At 38.9% G+C, this 18,019-nt stretch overlaps 1 protein-coding gene across 3 annotated transcripts in view; it reads left to right on the top strand.

Moving 5' to 3' along the window:
* The first annotated feature begins 7,298 nt into the window (after positions 1-7,298).
* Positions 7,299-18,019, top strand: part of SLC35D1 (solute carrier family 35 member D1) — a 44,543-nt gene continuing 33,822 nt past the window's right edge. For all 3 annotated transcript variants that reach the window (XR_012130202.1, XM_017664959.3, XM_037024362.2), the window contains exons 1-8: positions 7,299-7,731; positions 8,510-8,543; positions 8,641-8,727; positions 9,399-9,466; positions 11,026-11,097; positions 11,689-11,757; positions 14,015-14,117; positions 17,812-17,904. Coding sequence is in view for 2 of the 3 variants with exons in the window: in XM_017664959.3 (XP_017520448.1) it covers positions 7,529-7,731; positions 8,510-8,543; positions 8,641-8,727; positions 9,399-9,466; positions 11,026-11,097; positions 11,689-11,757; positions 14,015-14,117; positions 17,812-17,904 (729 nt within the window). In the remaining variant the exon portion in view is untranslated. The remainder of the gene's footprint in view (positions 7,732-8,509; positions 8,544-8,640; positions 8,728-9,398; positions 9,467-11,025; positions 11,098-11,688; positions 11,758-14,014; positions 14,118-17,811; positions 17,905-18,019) is intronic.

Genomic DNA, 18,019 nt, shown 5'->3' with positions numbered 1-18,019 from the left:
AAATGTTGGGATGTGGATATACTTTAAAGATAGGGTTGATGGGACTCACTGAGGTAGATGTGGGCTATGAAAGAAAGAGGAATCAAAGATGAATCTAAGGTTTTTGGACTAAACATCTTGAAGAATAGTGCTTCCATCAATTCAGTTGGGGAAGACTGTGAGAGAAGTTTTGGAAGGTGTTTTTCTGGCTTAGGAGTAAGTAGGGGGAAAATATTCTAAAATATTTATGTACCATTGAATTTTAATCACAGAGACTAGAATTTACAGCTTATATTCTGAGTATATTCCAATAGCAATCACCTGTGGTAAACAGCTGCCTTCACATTAGGGTTTGAACATGAATGGTAGGGGGAAGGCAATAGGCAGAGTAGGAAAAGAATATTTCAATTAGTAACCTGGGTTACCATGTCTCTTAAAGAACATATAGAAATGGGTATTAACTGAGTCGGTGGGTAGGAAAGATTTCAATAAAGGTTGTCTATTTGAGACTTGAAGAAGTTAGCCAGGGGAGTGAGGAGGGCTTTGTGGGGATAGAGGCTTAATCTGTAAGTCAGGTGATAAGCAGGTGCAAAGATCCAGCAACGAAAGGATATGTTTGAGGAATTAAAGTCAAGTTTTAGTATAGATCAGGGAGAGCCAAAAGGAGAATGTTGTGAAATAAGGCAAGTGATAGGTTTAATCCTAATAATTAGATCTGCATTTTTACAAAATCACTGCAGCTGCTGTGTAGAGAATAAATTGGAGGGGCACAGATGCTAGTTGTCTAAACTGAAGATTAGTTAGGATGCACTGCAGTAGTCTTGATAAGGGATGATGATGTTCATGGTGCGTTCAAACTTGGGAGGTATTTATGTGCAGATGAAAAGAGAGACGCCCTAAGAATGACCACTAGGTTTCTAAGATGAGCACCTTGGTCAATGGTGGTTCCCTTTACTAAAATGGGGGTGCCAGTTATTAAGTTATTATCTCTCAGCTCCAAACATTGGACTAGGTTTAGACCGCCCTCTCTATTTTGCTTTGTGAAGCTGGTGCTTATATTTCGCAAACCACATTCTTGCTTTGCCAGCAGGCTCTATGTTAGGCTCTTTCATAGGTGGTACTAGCAGAAGACTGAAAAGCTGAAGGAAGAAGAAGGAAATGTCCCTTCCTGTCTGCTTCCTGTTAGCATTACCCCAGCAATGATCCTTCACCCCAGAAACAGCAACCCCTTCTCGTAGCAGTAGCTGAATGCACTTTGCAGTTTTCCTGCATTTGCGGAACCAGTCTAATTGTGCCCCCCAAAGCCAATAGCACTAGCTAGATGATGCTTCCTTTTCAAAGATCTGGATCCTAGGCTCATGGGGAGCATCGTCTAAACTCAAAGATCCCAGTATCAGTTGAGCAGCATCTCTTCCTCAGAAGTCTGAGTTTTAGCTATTTGGGTCCCCCTCCTCTAACTTTCTAGGTTTTAATAATTTCACTCTCTTCCCTTTATTCCCTCTGCCCTTCCTCCAGTTGCTTTCTCCACGACACCTTTGAAGGCTTTTTTTAAAGCCTCTCATTTACCTTGTTAATACATCTTTATATTAAACTCCCTCTAATCAAATAACCAGTGTGGTTTCTTTCTTCTAAATGGAAACTGATACAGAAATTGTTGCTAGTAGTCGTCCCAGAAAACAGACCCTAAAAGATAGGATTTGGAGATTGGCTTGATCTTTGTCCTTGGGCTTGAATGTATTGCTGAGCTCCTTGCTAATAGGAAGTGAATGCTGATAATCAATGTCAGGTAGAAGCATCATGATTAATTAAACCATCACCTGTGGTTGATTGTGGTGAAGTGCCAACTAAAGTGCCTTGGAGCATGTGCCACCTGCATTTGCCTCTCATAACACTGTTGCAATGACTGGTGACTGTGATATGAAGTGAGTCTTCTGAGGGCTCTAAAACACAGAAAGTTCCAACCTGAGTGCTTACACTCTCTGCTCAAGTCTCATTAGAGAGGCACAGAGATGCTATGGCAGCCCTAAAAGAATCTCTCAGTTCTTGCAGCCACAGGACTGATATTGCTAAAAATGAACATTTAATTGTCCAGTTTAAAGAATCTACAACATCAGTTGCATTTAGACCTTGCCAGGTCTCTCATAAAGAAGTTAGGAAAATGACAGGGGAGGAAAGGGCCCCTAAAACCTGGAGTGGGGACACATCTGGTTGGACTTGGATCAGGTTGAGAATGCTGAATTCTCAAGCCACTTTGAGCCTCTTATGACAGTGGAAGAAGCTTATCTTCCTGTGTCTCAGGATATTAGCCTTTCCTTGCCTGAAATCTATACATTATCACAAACTAGGGTCAGATATCAGCATGGTCCAGGAGAACAAGTACAAAGCCTGCACAGGAGGAAGAAGCTTATAAATTTAAAAAAAATGCAAGATTATAATTTTACATCAATATAAACCAGGGGAATATATATAGGAATGGATTTTAAGAAAGATAGGACATAACACTGGCATGGGCCAAATGTATTGGCATGAGTACACTTACCAGAGGTTCTTGATTTAATGTGTTAGCTCATGCAGGTGGGAATATTCTGCTTAATTTGTTGGTTGCTTGAGACTTGGGCTCAATAGTGACCTCTGTTTAATAAGACTAGACAAGAACTTCTCCCACCATAATGTAGATGAAGGAATCCCAAAATAATAAATCTTAATTGAAGCTGTGGAATAAGATGAGATTATTTAGCAAGCATATACAGACTGAAAAGAGAAGACCAAGACCAAGCCTGGAAGAATGTGAAACTTTAAAGACCTAGTAGAATAGGAGGAACCAGCAAAGCAAAATGAGAGGAGCATCCAAAGAACAAGGAGGAGTTTCAGAGAGTGTAGCATTCCAGAAGTCAAGGAAAGAAAGTGTAGCTAAAGGAGAGGAGACAATTAGCAGTGGTCTACGGAGAAGACTGAGAGTATCTGCTGGATTTACTTCCACAGAGGTCACTGGTGACTCTTTAGGGTAGTGGAAGGGGTAAAACTAGTTTAGTGTGGGTTGAAGAGTGATTTGGGTTGTTAGAGGGAGGGCAGAGGTATGGTCAACAGGCGGGTAGTGAGACAGGAGGTTTAAAGCAGATGATTAGGATGGATTTGTATAAAGTTGAGTTGTAAACATATTAAGTTTGAAATGCCTTTGTCTTTTCAATGCTTAATTTGATGTCTGGTATGGTATTTATGAATGGGTCATGATTAACTATGACTTTAATAGCATATTGTTCTTTTATTCCAGTTATTCTTCTTAATAGGGTTAATAAATACTAAATGTGGTAATTAAAGAAGGAGATGCCATCACTAGAACTTCTTCTTAAAGCAAGTATGTTCCCCTATCCCAAATGAGGCAGGATTATCTAGTGGAAGAGTACAAACTAAGTGCTGAACATACTGGGTGGGGCCTTGTCTACATAGCCACTTAGAGTTGTGGGACTCAGAGCATGCCTAAGACTCCATTTAAGACATTGTTTTCCTGTTTATAAGTTGTTTTACCATACCCACTTTCTAGAGTGGTAAGGATAAAATGAGATAATGAATTATAATAGTTAACACATTGCCAGATGTATCATCAGTGGTCAATAAAGTCATTCCTTCCAGCCCAACATAGAGAAGTATGAGGCACTGCAGAGAAACTCTATGCTCCTTTCAAGCTTTATTTTCTCAGAATTTTAAAAGCAATATTCAAATAGGAAAGACTCATGACCTTTGCCCCTTGGCTATAAAATAATCAGTGGTACAGCACAGCAGGTCAGCAGGGTGATCTAGGCAGACAGTGAAATAAGAAATTAGTGAATGGAGGTGGACACCAAAAAAGGACTACATAAATTTCAATATAAGAAAATCTAGTGTGTCAGGAGAAAGGGAAAAGTATATGGAAAAGAAATTAGATGAGTCATGTTAATAAATAGTATACAGAATCAAATTTCCCTCATGGGGAAATACTGGAGATAAAGCAATATTTTGAAGAATAGACATGGTTTAATCACAAAGGTTTTTCTGCTAGTAATTCTACCTAGAAAAATATAAAACTTATTAACCTACAATGTTGACATTTCTAAATAGAGTAGACTCGTATATCAATGAGAACATTTAAACCCAGTCTTTCCAGTCTTGTGCTTTTTTAGATATGGTCAAATTTATCAAATAATGAATTCCCCATATATAACTGTGATTAATATTACTGCGGTTAGGAAACAGTTCTGAGTATCTAAAATACTTAAAAGTACCAAGGTCTAAATACCTATAATAAAAATGCTACCAGTGCGTGAACACCTATCTTATCTTTATGGGCACCTAATGAGAATGCTTGACTCCTTTATATACTGACTTCTCAGCACTTTACTGAAGGTCCAGAAATCATTCCTGGTACTGAGAAAATCCAACATAGTCCTTGGTCTGTCTATGGTAGGACATAAGAAATACTTGCTAATAAAAACATAATCATGCGGAGAAAAACAACAGTAGTTGCTTGGATCAGTACTTTCAGGAGATTGTCATTTCATTTTTTGTGATTGCGATTGATTTATTGCAGCAATGTGCACCAGACATTTTATACTTCCTCTGGACTCTTTCAGTGGTCTCCATTGTTACCATCTGACTTTATAAAAAAGAGTTTGGTTTTTATATGGTGTTAGTGGGAATATGAAATTGGTAAAATATCTTTGGAGATCAATTTATTAATTCTACTAATTTAAAAAAAGTAGCCTTTAATTAAGCAAACCCACTCCTAGAAACTTTTACCTTTGTAAAGTTGAATGGACAAGGTTAATCAAAGCTGCACAGAAAAACTTGCAAAGGCCTAAATGTCCACAGGAAAGGTTACATCAATTATGATGCATCTAGGTAAGGGAATTTTGTGCAGCCATTAAAAAGAATGAGGTAGAATTTCTATACTGCCATAGAAAGGCCTTTAATAAATATTAAGTGAAAAAAGAAAGGTTGCATAATTACAAAAATTATTATTATAAATACTTGTAATATGTGTACTATGTATGATCTTTATCTTTATTAACTCGTTTAATTCTCACCACAACCCTCTGAGATACTGCTGTTATCCACACTTTATAGATGAGGAAACTGAAGCACAGTAATGTCAACTAACTTTCCCAAGGTCATGAAATTAGTGTCAGAGGCAGTGTCTGGCTTGAGAATTGGTGTTCTTACTTGGTTCTATTCCATGTATGTTAAAAATGTATAAAAATATGTGTGTAAATATTTGTATATGTGTGTATATATGCATATGTACATATTATGTATTCATATATGCACAGAAAATGGCATTAGGCATAGCTTTCAGACTCCTAGCAGTTACTTTCTTTGAAAAGTGGGTTAGGGGTGGGAGAAGAAGAGGAGAACACACATTTTATGATACAAGTTTTTTTTTACTTGTTTGCTTACATTATGAGGGATATTATTTTTATAATAATTTTTTCATATAGTATTTTTCACTAAATTTTCACTAACTTTCTAGTGATTTTCTTCTATTGCTAGCAATTAAGGAAGAAATTTGTCCATTTTCCGCATTGTTAAAACCACTCACTGATTTATTCATCAAAAACATCTAAACTGTGCTAGGTATCCCTGCTTGTCCGTCTTTGAGAGCTCACTGTTTAGTGAACAGACTGACATGTAAACATGTAATTCCAGAGCCTCTGTAAAGGGATGTGCAAAGAATGGGGTTGGGGGTGGGGCACAAAGAAGAGATGTCAATTCTATGAAGGGCAGAGAGAGGCAGTGTGAAGGAAGGTTCCCAGAGAGGAGGTAATGTTTGCCTAAATACTAAAGGAAAAGTAGGAGTTCTTCAGGAGACAGGAGAAGGGAGGGAGAGAAGAGTATCCCAGATGGAGGGAATAATAAGGGTAAAGACGCAGAAGCAGGAGCCCACATTGCTCTTCAGGGCACTGGGCATAGTTTGGTTTTGCAGCAGCTCTGAGAAGGAAATGTGAGAAGTGCCTCTGGATATATATGGCAGGAGACACATCACTGAAGTCCTTTTGGGCCATGTTAAGAACTTCATCCTGGGTGCTAGTTTTTCCTAAGGGACAAAGAATACTGGTATTCCCAGAATAACTCAAAAGATACAGATCAAAAGATACACATGTAATGGAATATTATCCAGTCTTCAAAAGGAAGGAAATTCTGATATGCTACATATGGTTGAACCTTGAAAGCATTATGCTAAGTAAAATAAGTCAGACACAAAAGGACAAATACTGTACGAGTTCACTTATATAAGGTACCTAGAATAGTCAAATTCATAGAGACAAAATAGGGGTTATTAGAATTAGGGGCAGGGAGGAAAGGGCAGTTATTGTGTAGTGGTTGCCTAATTTCAGTTTGAGATGATGAAAAAGTTCTGGAGATAGGTAGGTGGTGATATAATGCACTTAGTGCTATTGAATTGTACACTCAAAGTGTTAAAAGGATAAATTTTATATTTTACCACAATAAAAAATATGTTAAAATGGTTTTGTTATTGTATATTTTACCACAATTTCAAAATAGAGAAAAAAGAAATTTAAAAATATAGACAAAATATTTATGGAATAATTCAGTTCTTTTTCCTGACATTAAAATCAGACATCATTTCTTTGCTAACACTGGTACTAGTGACTCGTATGTTATATAGTAATGAAGACTAGCAGGTTCAGAGTGATCAACTGGTCTGGTCCAGGAACACACAGCTGGTGAGGGGGCATTTCTAGGAATCCTAGAACTGGGACTGGGCTCCCAACTCCTTGGCTTTTTACCAGTCCCCAAGCTGCTTGATTATGCTGCAACTTCTTTTGGATATGTAAATATTTTTCTAAAAAAAAAATTCTCTGCAAAGAAAGAATTGTTGGGTGTTCTCTGGGTTCAGAAAATGTTAAGCCTGAGGCAATGAAGGGTGAAATGTAATCTGAGTGTTTACTTTTGATGCACACCTGATACTCTTGAAGGGCTCTGGCCCTCCGCGAGAGAGACCAAAGAAAGATTCAAAATGAGTCTCGACGCGCCCCCCGTTAACGGGTGGAGGAGGGTCTGTACTTGGGGCCCGCAGTTACCTGGAGGTACGGCTACCAGCCTCCTCTACCTTAAACGCCCCGCCACCCGGACACGCAGCGCAGGCTCGCGCAGGCGCAAGGCGGCGGCCTCGGCCCGGGGCAGAGCGCTGCCCGCCTGGCGTTCCGGTGTGCCCGAGTGGTTGCCTCTCGACCGCCTCTCCCTCTCGCCCCGGACTCAGGGCCACCGCTGTCCCTTCCCCAGGCCCGCTCCCAGCCCAGCCCAGGCCAAGACGGGCGCGGCCCCTGCCCTCTGACCCGGCGTTGCACAATGCCCGAGCAAATTCCCTGGGGGTGTGAACCGCGGCGTTCCTGCCCCTGGGCGGGGACGGGCAGCAGCCTCGCAGGGAGCCCGGGCGGAGAGCGCGCAGCCCGAACAGTCCGCCGACCCCGGCTCCTCCAGCGCCCCCGGGAGCTGCCGCCGCAGGCCCCCTCGCCGCCGGTCCCCGCCGCCAGGCCCGCCCGCCGCCGCAGCCATGGCGGAAGTTCATAGACGTCAGCATGCCCGGGTTAAAGGAGAAGCCCCCGCGAAATCCTCCACACACAGACATGAGGAGGAGCTGGGGATGGCGTCGGCCGAAACGCTGACCGTGTTCCTGAAGCTGCTGGCGGCCGGCTTCTACGGCGTGAGCTCCTTCCTGATCGTGGTGGTCAACAAGAGCGTGCTCACCAATTACAGGTAGGGCCGGGGCGGCGGCGCGGAGGCCGCGGAGCAGCGGGCGGCGGCGGCGGGCGCCGGTCCCTGGACTTGAGCTGCCAAAGTTCAAGCTGAACAAAGTTGGGCGGGAGCTGGGGAGGGCGGGCGGCTGGTAGGCGGCCGGGCTGCAGAGCCGGCCGGGCGCTGGCATCTGGCTCCTGGCGCGGAGCTCCGAAACTCTTGGCGCCCCATCGGGCGGCGATCGGAAAGCGCCTGCAGGGGCCGGCGTGCAGCGCCCTGGAAACCCTAACCTTCGGAGCGATGGAGCAAAGTTGCTCCATGACTTTTAGCCCCCGTGCAGGCCAGGCGGGAAGCTGAACGAGGCATGCCCTCCCTTCTCCGCAGCCTGGGCCAGGGCTTCAGGGTGCTCGGAGTTCGCTGACAGCTCTTGGGGACGTGCGCATCCTCACGCCGGTTTAAGACGATTCTGACTGGGCTTCTGAGGCAGAGGCATTTTTGTTTTAAAGGTGGGAAACCGTTGAAGGAACCTGTGTCTTCACTTCCTTGAGAAATCCGTTGCAGGCAGCCGGCTTACATTGTAGAAGCAAACAAGACGAGACAAGTGACTGCCCAAGGCTACAAAATCATAGGTGTTGCCTGACAACCAGCAGGGATCTTTCTCACCGATTCTTATTTGGATAAGAGGCAGGCGTTGGTGTGTTTTGTATCAAAATGCATTTTAAGGCGCAGATGTGCAAATTGTTTACACAGAGCTCCGTTTGGGTTTCTGACCCTTTTTTTTCCTCTACTGTTTTTGTAGATTTCCCTCCTCACTATGTGTTGGACTTGGCCAGGTTAGTTGGAATCTTCAGCATTACGTGGTTTATGTCGTTAGAACTTCTCTGTGTGTCTTTATGTGTAGAACAGTGAATCTGTGTTCTCTGTTTACAGATGGTGGCCACAGTGGCAGTTCTCTGGGTAGGAAAGGCGCTCAGAGTAGTCAAGTTTCCTGATCTTGACAGAAATGTACCTCGAAAGGTAAAAATAAATAAATAAATAAAGTAAAATATTTTCTTTTCTGAAAAGAAGTCTATATGTTTCATCAGTGTCTTGCATATTTAAAAATTGCATTGTTGCAATCGTCCAGTCATGAAGGTAAAGAATAAATGAAGTAACATACATTCCATAATCTCTTTAAAGTTAAGACCAAAAAAGCCCTGGAAATCTTGTGTTCTGTTTTAACTAATGGACACTTGTTGGGAGTACAACTGTTTTGCATTTTCTACATCCATCTAATCTGGCCAGTGTGTGCTGCATTCATTATTCTTTGGGTTTGCTTTCTTATCATTCTATCTCTGCTTGACTCCACATGAAGATGAAATGCCTTTTTTTTTTCTGACATTAGAGCCATGGGCTAATGTATCACCATATTTTAAAGCAAATGATGTTTCTGTACCATATGGTTTGATCATACTCATATTTCTGTTTCTTTTTTTCCTTCGTTCTTCCCTTTCTTTTTTTTTTCTGTTGTAGTGCTGTTTTACCAGGATTAATGTTGTTTGGGTTCTTCTTGGGGGCCAAAATTATGTATGAGAACTAATTTATGTTTTAAGTGGAAAATACTTGACCATTTAAACAAAAACTGTTTGAAAGGATCTTGTTTTAGCTGTCTTTATTATTGAGTTTTGTTATCCCTTTTTTAATTCTAGACGTTTCCACTACCTCTGCTATATTTTGGGAACCAAATCACGGGACTGTTCAGCACAAAGAAACTTAAGTATGGATAACTTTACTTTACTCGTGAGGTTAATATAATGTATTCTGAGAATTGTACTTGAATGTCAGTTAACACTCTGTTATTGATTCTGGAAAAAATGAAGGGACCAGAAAGCTTCTACTACTAAATAATGAAGATTACATCAAAGGTTTTGGTTTAAGCTCTGCAAGTTTGAAAAAAGAGAGGATTTTTTTTTTGTTAGGGCTTTTTTTCCCTCTCACTTTGATGATAAAAGTTTTCAAATGTTATGAAATGCTGTGAATAGGAGGTTCTCGTTGTTTTCCAGACCTTTAGTTGTGAAGGATATATTCTAGGCTTCTGGGATTTCAATTCTTTAATACAATTTGTAAATATATTTTAGGCAAATTCTGTTTGCAAAATCAGAGAGTGTGTGTGAGAACTTTTGTAGTTTGTCATTAGTCAAGAGGTAGTTAAAATAATATCAGATGGAGCCCTAAGACAAATGTGATCGCTATTTTACCTATGGCCATATAACTGTAGAGATAGCATATTCACCTTTAGAAAGAAGTTATAGCTGCCTACTCCATGACAATAATGTCTTATTATCCTCTTACTTCCCAATTCTTGGCTTCTCCACTTAAGGAGTATAGTATATATTGGTTGTATGTGATATTAAAATTAAACATTTTGGAAACCATTTAACAAACATCCATGGCTTCACCACTTCCACATGAGCTATGCCCCTGGCATGCTGGATGGTTGTAAACCAGAATGAGAAGATCTCTGAGAATCAAATACAAAGCATTTTTCATTTCGTCTTTCTTCAGACCAAAGAAACCTGACTGAATGACCACAGTGATATTTTGGGGGATGGTTCCAAGGAAATCAAGTTTATCATGGGTGGAGCATGCTTTTCCATTTCATTACCCACTGGGAAAGACATGCAGACCTGCTGCAAAGTGCTCTTTGTCATTCACTGTCATCCATCTATCCATTCACTCACACTCTGCCTTTGATTGCCAGCTAAGTACGCATAAGGCACTAAGGAGTAAGATAAGATGTATTCAGAAATAATTATGATACAAGAGGCTTATGTTTGATTAGTGCAAGCAAAATACTCTGGGAATTTAGAGGAAGAAAATATTACTTCCACCAAAGGATTGTCAAAGAATATTTCATGGGATAAGATAATCAGAGATGTTTGGAGGCGTGTAAGTTGGGAGGGGAGATCAGTCTAGCAACAAAAGGAGAGAAAAAGGAGGTCTTTTTCTCTTAAAGACTAACATGGTTACCGTTCAGGGTGTTTACATAATAAGCAAGGTAAAATAAAAATGGCTGTATTAGTCTTTGATGATAGGTGTATAATCTGTACCATTATTGTTAGTTTAATGTTTCTCACTTGAGGTACTTTTATAAAAACAACCCTTTCAGACTTTGAAATAAGAATTATAGCTAGAGAGAAATAAGGATTTAATTTAGTCACAGATTAATCAGCATGGCATTTCCATAATCAAAAGAAGAATTAGCCTTATTTTAAAATACTAATTTGGAGATTCTTAGTTTAAAAAAATTTTACTTGATTATCTTTTGTTTTGCAGCTTGCCAATGTTTACAGTTCTGAGAAGGTTCTCCATCCTGTTTACAATGTTTGCTGAAGGAGTTTTGCTCAAGTGAGCTAAATTTCTAATATATCTAGTCTTTAACAAACTTCAGTCACCTTGAAAAGGTGCCCAGCATACGTGAGATATTAAAGTTATTAGTCTTGCTTCTACTTTATCTTTTTTAAACAGCTTTTCCCCTTTGCCATAGGAATTGGTAGTTTATGGGAGCCATAGTTGGGAAGGTTATGAACTGGATTTGAGAAACTGTCTGAACATAGATATACTTTCAAGAATTCCCTTGCCTACTGCTGCCACTGGGTGAAACTGAGTCAGAAACATCAGTATTGGTTTTAAATAGTGGTCATGTCTTGGCTTCTTTTGCTACAGATGTGTGTGACCTTTCCTACTTAAAGAGATTCTGAGTTTCAAAAATTCAAACTCAATAGTAATAATAACATGAAAAGAATAAAAAGTAACCCCAGTATACTTATTTACATAACAAAATAAGTTTTTGCTTCATCATAGGGGAATCCAATTCCTTGAAAACACTTAAATTGTGATTATAGTTTTTCTAAAGAAAACAGGGTTTTTTTGTCTATGTTATAAAGTGAGTGTGAGTAACTAAAGCCACATATATGTATTCTTTATTTTATTTTGTAGGAAGACTTTTTCTTGGGGTATTAAGATGACTGTATTTGCAATGATTATTGGAGCCTTTGTAGCTGCCAGGTAAGATGTGGGCCTACATAAAACCTATAAGCATTTAAAAATTACCAATAATTATTGATAATAAACAATCAGTTACCAAGTAAAGCTAATTTTTTATAGGCTAAACACAAATGGTGTTTTTGAAAAGCATCCAAAAGACTTCAGAAAGTTAAATCTTTATGGCTGTCTTAAAATGAAGGCTGGCCAAATCAGATTTTTGGAATTCTTAGAAGTTAAATTAGAATAATTTAGGATTTGTTATACTGTCTTCTTACTGAGCATGTGCCATGCAATATGTTTGGCATTTTACACATATTATTAATGCATTCTTTATAATAACTTGAGAGGTATAATTTCCTATTTTGTAGTTGAGGAAGCTGAAATCTAAGTTCAAAAACTTGATCAAGGCCACACAGCTAGTAAACAGCAGAGCTGGAGTTTGACTCTGTCCCTGGCTCCAGAGCCTATGTACTTTTATAAACCATGTGGCATTCTTTTACTGTGCATAGTGCTAAAGAAAACAGGATTTCAGAAAAGGCATATGATAATGAATTATTTGCCTTGTGAAGTAATAGATATTAGAACTGTCTTGTATGCTTCACTTAAAATATATCACAAATACTGTTCACCATGTAAGAACTTATTCACTATATAAGAATTTGTTCACCATGTAAGAACTTGTTCGTTATGCTTCAGAAGATTCGAGACTGTTGAGAATTAGGCTTGGGGTTGATTAATGATTGTGCATTGAGTCCCCTATACAGAATTTTATTGTTGTTAACAACCATTTGATCAATGAATATGAGAGATGCCCTCTCAAAAAAAAAAAAAGTATATCGCAAATGCCATAACCTAGATATTTTATTAAATTGTTAAAGCCTTTTCCATTGTCCTTAAATTTTAGTTTTAAAATGAATGGAGAAAATGTACACCTAAAGACTCAGAAAATTAAAATTGTGGCTAGAAGCTTTGTATAACATTTTACTCAGCCCAGGGTATGCATGCATGGGTTTGCTAATGCCACAAATTCCACCTGCCATATTTGCTGTCTTTGAGTTCCAGGAAGCTTCTTGAATTGGCTCATTTATCTTCATCATATCCTTGATTACTTTTCCCTCTAGACAGTATTGCCTCCTTGGAGAAAAATTCTACATGAGCCTCCTGCCTTTGTTTTTAGAGGTGCCCTGCTAGTGTTGCATTTCCTTGAAGCTGGTGGGATCAAATTGGACCAAACAGCAGGGGTTCTTTGGGGCTGACTCTGGCCTGCAAAAAGTTTCTGAGGAGGATTGCTGCCTGGACCAGCCTTGTCCAGTTAAGACCAATTACCTGGGAGAGAGATGGGGAGGAAAGGAATCTGAAGTTATAGGGTTGGGTGTCAAGCTGCTTGGAAGAGAGGGTATGCGTTAGGCTAGTTCTGCCTGAAGTTGGAGTGGTATAGAGCTCCTCACAGGTCTTTTCCATTTGGTAGTTTAGCTACATAGTATACATACATATACACACACATATATATTTATAAATATATATAGTATTTTTACAAAATGACAGAATGTGGGGCTACTGTTTTAGCTGGGGTGTTAAAGTTTGCTGGGTGGCATATGTATGCTGTATGCTAAAGGATGCTGAAGGCATGCTTTTCTTAGATGTTCATTAATTCTGTTCAATTTACTAAGTTCTTGTGCCTAGTGTTCTACTAAATACTAGAAAAATTCTGTTTCCCTAATTCCACTAGTTATACCTCCTAGGCTGATGAAGCAATTATTAAGTATTTGAGTTCCTGCTTTGTGTTCAGACAGTTGTAGCTTGATCTCAGAACTAACCACAATCCACCCTGCAGAAAACCCACTGGCCCAACCCCCGATGCAAGATAGTCCTACCTTTTGTGTGAACCTTTGGAATATGACATATTTACAACTTCATCCTTTTGGTTTCCTGATCTGTGAAATTGAACTCTGATGCCTTTTTCTTGTTTCAGATGTATTGTAAAGGTAAATTTGGTTGATTGTTGTTGTTTGACTTTGAATTTAGATCAATGTGCTATTAACTGACGTGATTGATTTTTGCTAATGATTTTGTTTTAAGTGTTAGTGCTTCTCATTTCTGAAGACTCCCTTATGGAGTATGAAATTGCAAAGTGTAACCAGGAATCAAGAAATACTAGCAGCACATGCCTAGTGTTCAGTTACCTAGATAAGAGTATGTTCCTTCAGATATTGTAGTTCAGACCTATTTAAAATTAAGTGAATGTTTTTTAAACAAAGTTGTTGCATATGTTTTGCAGCTCTGACTTGGCATTTGATCTGGAAGGATATGTTTTTATTCTGATAAATGATGTCCTGACAGCAGCAAATGGTGCATACGTAAAACAAAAATTAGATTCAAAAGTGAGTAGCCATCTAAAGCTTCCTTAAGAGATGTTTGCCAGTGTTGGGAATGGTTATGTCAATTCATTGGAGCAAAAAAGTGAGGAAAAAAGAAAAATGCTTAGGAAGGATGGGAAAGACGTAGGTAATCCTTGAAGGTAAAATGCCTGTACTTTGGTGCTCACATAAGGAGCTTTTATTTTTCAATTATTAATTAGCAAATGGATTTTATTGTTGGGTTTTCTGGAAGGGATTGGGTGAATTTGGACTTTGGGTTAAAGATGTAAGTAAGTGTCACAGTGTTCATAGCTGTTTTCTAAAGGACTGTGTGAGGGACCTAGACAAGAAGGAAGTATCTGGAAGCTCTTGAGCACATTTGAAAAGATGTGTGTGTTGGAAGGGGCTATGGAACAAGGGTGGACCTTGCATATTTGTGCTACAAATAATGGAAAACTTTATGGAGCATTAAGATCTCCCTCTCTTAGGGGCAACACCGAGTTCCCTGGCCTGAATCTCATGGACGTGAGCTTTGTGTTACCAGTCCTTTTTCTTCAACTTGCAGCACACACACAAAGGCTTTAAAGATATTTTTTTTGTCTACTGTATACTTTGAATATAGACATACCAAGTTTCACCTTTAGATCAAGTCAGACCATCAGAAATCTGCGTATTTGAGCCACATTGCTTTTACTACACAATGATACAAGGTAACAGTATTGTAGGAAGCCATATGGAACTCAGCTTTCTGTATCATAGAGTTGTTACTGAAGTTATCCTTTCTGTCATAATGTGTCCTATATGAGGACCCACATGAGATATTTAACATAGTTTTTCCTGAGCAGCTGGTGTATTTTTATCTTATATTGAATCTTGTAATCGACTGTGGCTTTATCTTATTTTCCTACTCATGTTTTCTCTTCAGTCAGATAACTTTGTTTAGTTTTTAGTCTATTGTATGTACAGTATTTCTGAAACTACTTTAGGCCTTTTGTGGGGTTCAGATCATAAATTCAAATGTCCTACGTGCTCGGTAGCAGTATTAGCATCAAGTTTGTATCATCTTGGTAGGGGACTTGGCCTTCTCCCGAAGGATCCATAGAATGAAGGCATGGGCATCCCAGTAGCTTTTTTTATTCTCAGAGCGTATTTATTTTGAATATCTTTGAAGAAATAGAAACAGTGTAAATCTACTTCCAACAGACTTCTTTAAATGTACCTTTTATGTCTCATTCTCCATTTATTTGCCTTGATGACTCTGTATGAGGGTTACATTTTAATATAAACTACTACTATTAAAATTTCATTGTTTTGAAAAAACTAGAGCAAAGGGAGAAGTTATTGATTTAGTTTTACTCTTTTTTTCCTTTAGTTTAGCCCATTTGCTGTTTTGGGAAATAGATATTAATAATAATGTTTTATTTATCCAGTAGCCTCAGCTGTCTAAAACAGTGCTGTCCAATAGAATGTTCTGTGCTGATAGAAATCTTCTATATCTCTGTTGTCCATTAATGGTAGCCACTAGCCACATGTGACTGTTGAGCACTTGACAAGTGACTGGCACAGCTGAGGATGAATTAATATTTTAATGTAATTGTAGTTAAATTGAAAGAGCTGCATATGGCTAGCGGCTACTATATGAGACAGTATGTCTAGAGTATATCCTAGAACCTAGAAAAAAGCAACGAGGGTTTCTGACAATTTTATCCCCAGGAAAGCCCTTTAATTCCTCACTCAGAAATGACTAATGACTTACTTCAAGTAGAACTTTTGAGCATATTGATCTTCTTTTCATATTTCATGGATTAGGAGCAACAAACTAGAAGATGGATTTCTATTTTGAGGCAGGGAGGCTTACCAGCCGTATAAAAGGTCAGTTAACAACAAGAGAAACTATAAACAGGGAAACTAGAAGTTAAATGAAGGTACTCAAAAATGATTCAAGGGCTATTAAACAGCATTAAGGGCAACATATGAGAACATAATACAACCATACATGTTTATGATGGTGCCCTAGATTAAGTGTTAGTCAATGTATTCTGTTAAAGAAGTCAAGGAAAAAGGTATCCAAAACAGTTAGAATATGAAAAGAACAACAGAAAACTTTCGCATTTAAGTTCTTGAGATTTGTCAGTTGTCTGGATGGAGTGCATGTGTGAGTGTGTGTGTGTGTGTGTGTGTGTGTCTGTCTGTCTGTCTGTGTGTGGGGGCAGTCTGCTTCCTGGATAGCACTCATGTCTGGCTGACAGGGCACTTTAGTTAAAGGTTGTTTTGTCCTGCTATGGCTTTTTTCTTGTTGCCTTAAAAATGAGGTACACCTGTTCATTGATGCTTGCAATGGCCATAAGCAATCAGTTATTTGGTTTACCTGAGAGGTGGTACAGCCACACTGAGATGCTTGTCATAAGTCAGGAGTTTATAATTTCAGGACTGCTTATAATCATGGTCTTTTTGTGCATAAGTCATATGACATAAAGACTTAGTGTTGCATTTCAGACTGAGTGCAACTATTGAATTTAAAACACTTTGAACTTCAAAGAAATCACACAAATAATACGTATTTATAAGATAAATAGTAGAAAACATAAGAGGAAGAAAATACTAAATCTCTCTTAATTCTGCAATAAAGTGAGAAGCACTGTTGGTTGTGTGTGGGTGTGTGGGTGTGTGTGTATGTGCACATGTACATGTAAACACTTAACTATGTAAAATTTTAAACAAAACAATGATATTTAATTTTTTCTAACCTGTGTTTTTCATTTAGTACTGTTCCATGAACACCTTTCCTTGTCAACATGTATTGTTAAACATTTTTTAGTGGCTGCATAATATTTCATTGTGTGGTTGTATCATACTCTAGTCAACCAGTTTTCTGTTGTTGGATATTTGTTTCCAGTTTTCCAAAGCTGCTTTTGAGAAGGAAGTTTGACTTTCACATTATTCAGTGGTCTTTCATTCATAGCAGTTAGGCAGATACTGGGCACCTCTCCTCACTACTCCTTCATCTCCCACCTGCATTTTCAGGTGACTCTGCTTCCTGCTGAATGTCCTAGAAGTGTGTGAATCCTAAGTAGACCCAGAGTTCTCACTGGCTCTCTGTGTTTGAAGATGGGATTAGTCCTTCATTGCCCCCCAAAGTTGAGGGAACAATAGTTATACCATATTTTGGGAGCTGTAGATATAGTAATCTTAATCTTCATTGTTCTTCAGATACACATTTTCAGAAATACTTGGCTGGGAAGTTACGTCTGTCTGAGTCCGTATGTCTGGGTCTGTCCCTCCATCTCTGTTAAATGGCACTCAGTAATGGTTCAGAAAAGCCCAAGACTAACTTGATGATTTTTTACTCAATTGGGGAAAAGGAAGGGCTTCAGGGATATGTTTCTATAAAGATGTGTATATGTGTTCAAAATAACCTCTTCGTACTTGCTGTGAGGAAGCCAGTGGATATCATTTTTATTTCTCTGATTTTAAGACTTCAAGGAATTTATTTCAAATAAATTAAAAATCTTATAAGTTTACTTTTTTTTTCTCTAGAAAGCTTAGGTTATTTCTTAATGTTTGCAAAATTTCTGACTTAACTAGTTTGCTGTGTATATAGTGGGGAGGGGTGCATGTGTGTGTATGTGTGTAATGGGGGTAGTACTCTGTATAGGGTAGTATATATCTGTGTGTTAGAACCAAATGAAACACCTAATTTTTTTTTTTTCTATCCTAGGAGCTGGGAAAATATGGCCTCCTCTATTACAATGCACTGTTCATGATTCTGCCCACCCTGACCATTGCATATTTTACAGGAGATGCGCAAAAGGTAGGATTTTCTATTTATGGTTTAATGGTTTATGTTTTGAATTGTATTACTATTTATGACCAGAAAATATCCCGTGGGGTTGTTCAAAAGTAATGTGCTTATTTAGTGACTAAAA

This window comes from Manis javanica, chromosome 4 (assembly GCF_040802235.1).
Source record: "Manis javanica isolate MJ-LG chromosome 4, MJ_LKY, whole genome shotgun sequence".
Lineage (NCBI taxonomy): Eukaryota > Metazoa > Chordata > Mammalia > Pholidota > Manidae > Manis > Manis javanica.
The sequence above is the reverse complement of the archived record's forward strand: the minus strand, read 5'-3'. Positions and strand labels throughout refer to the sequence as shown.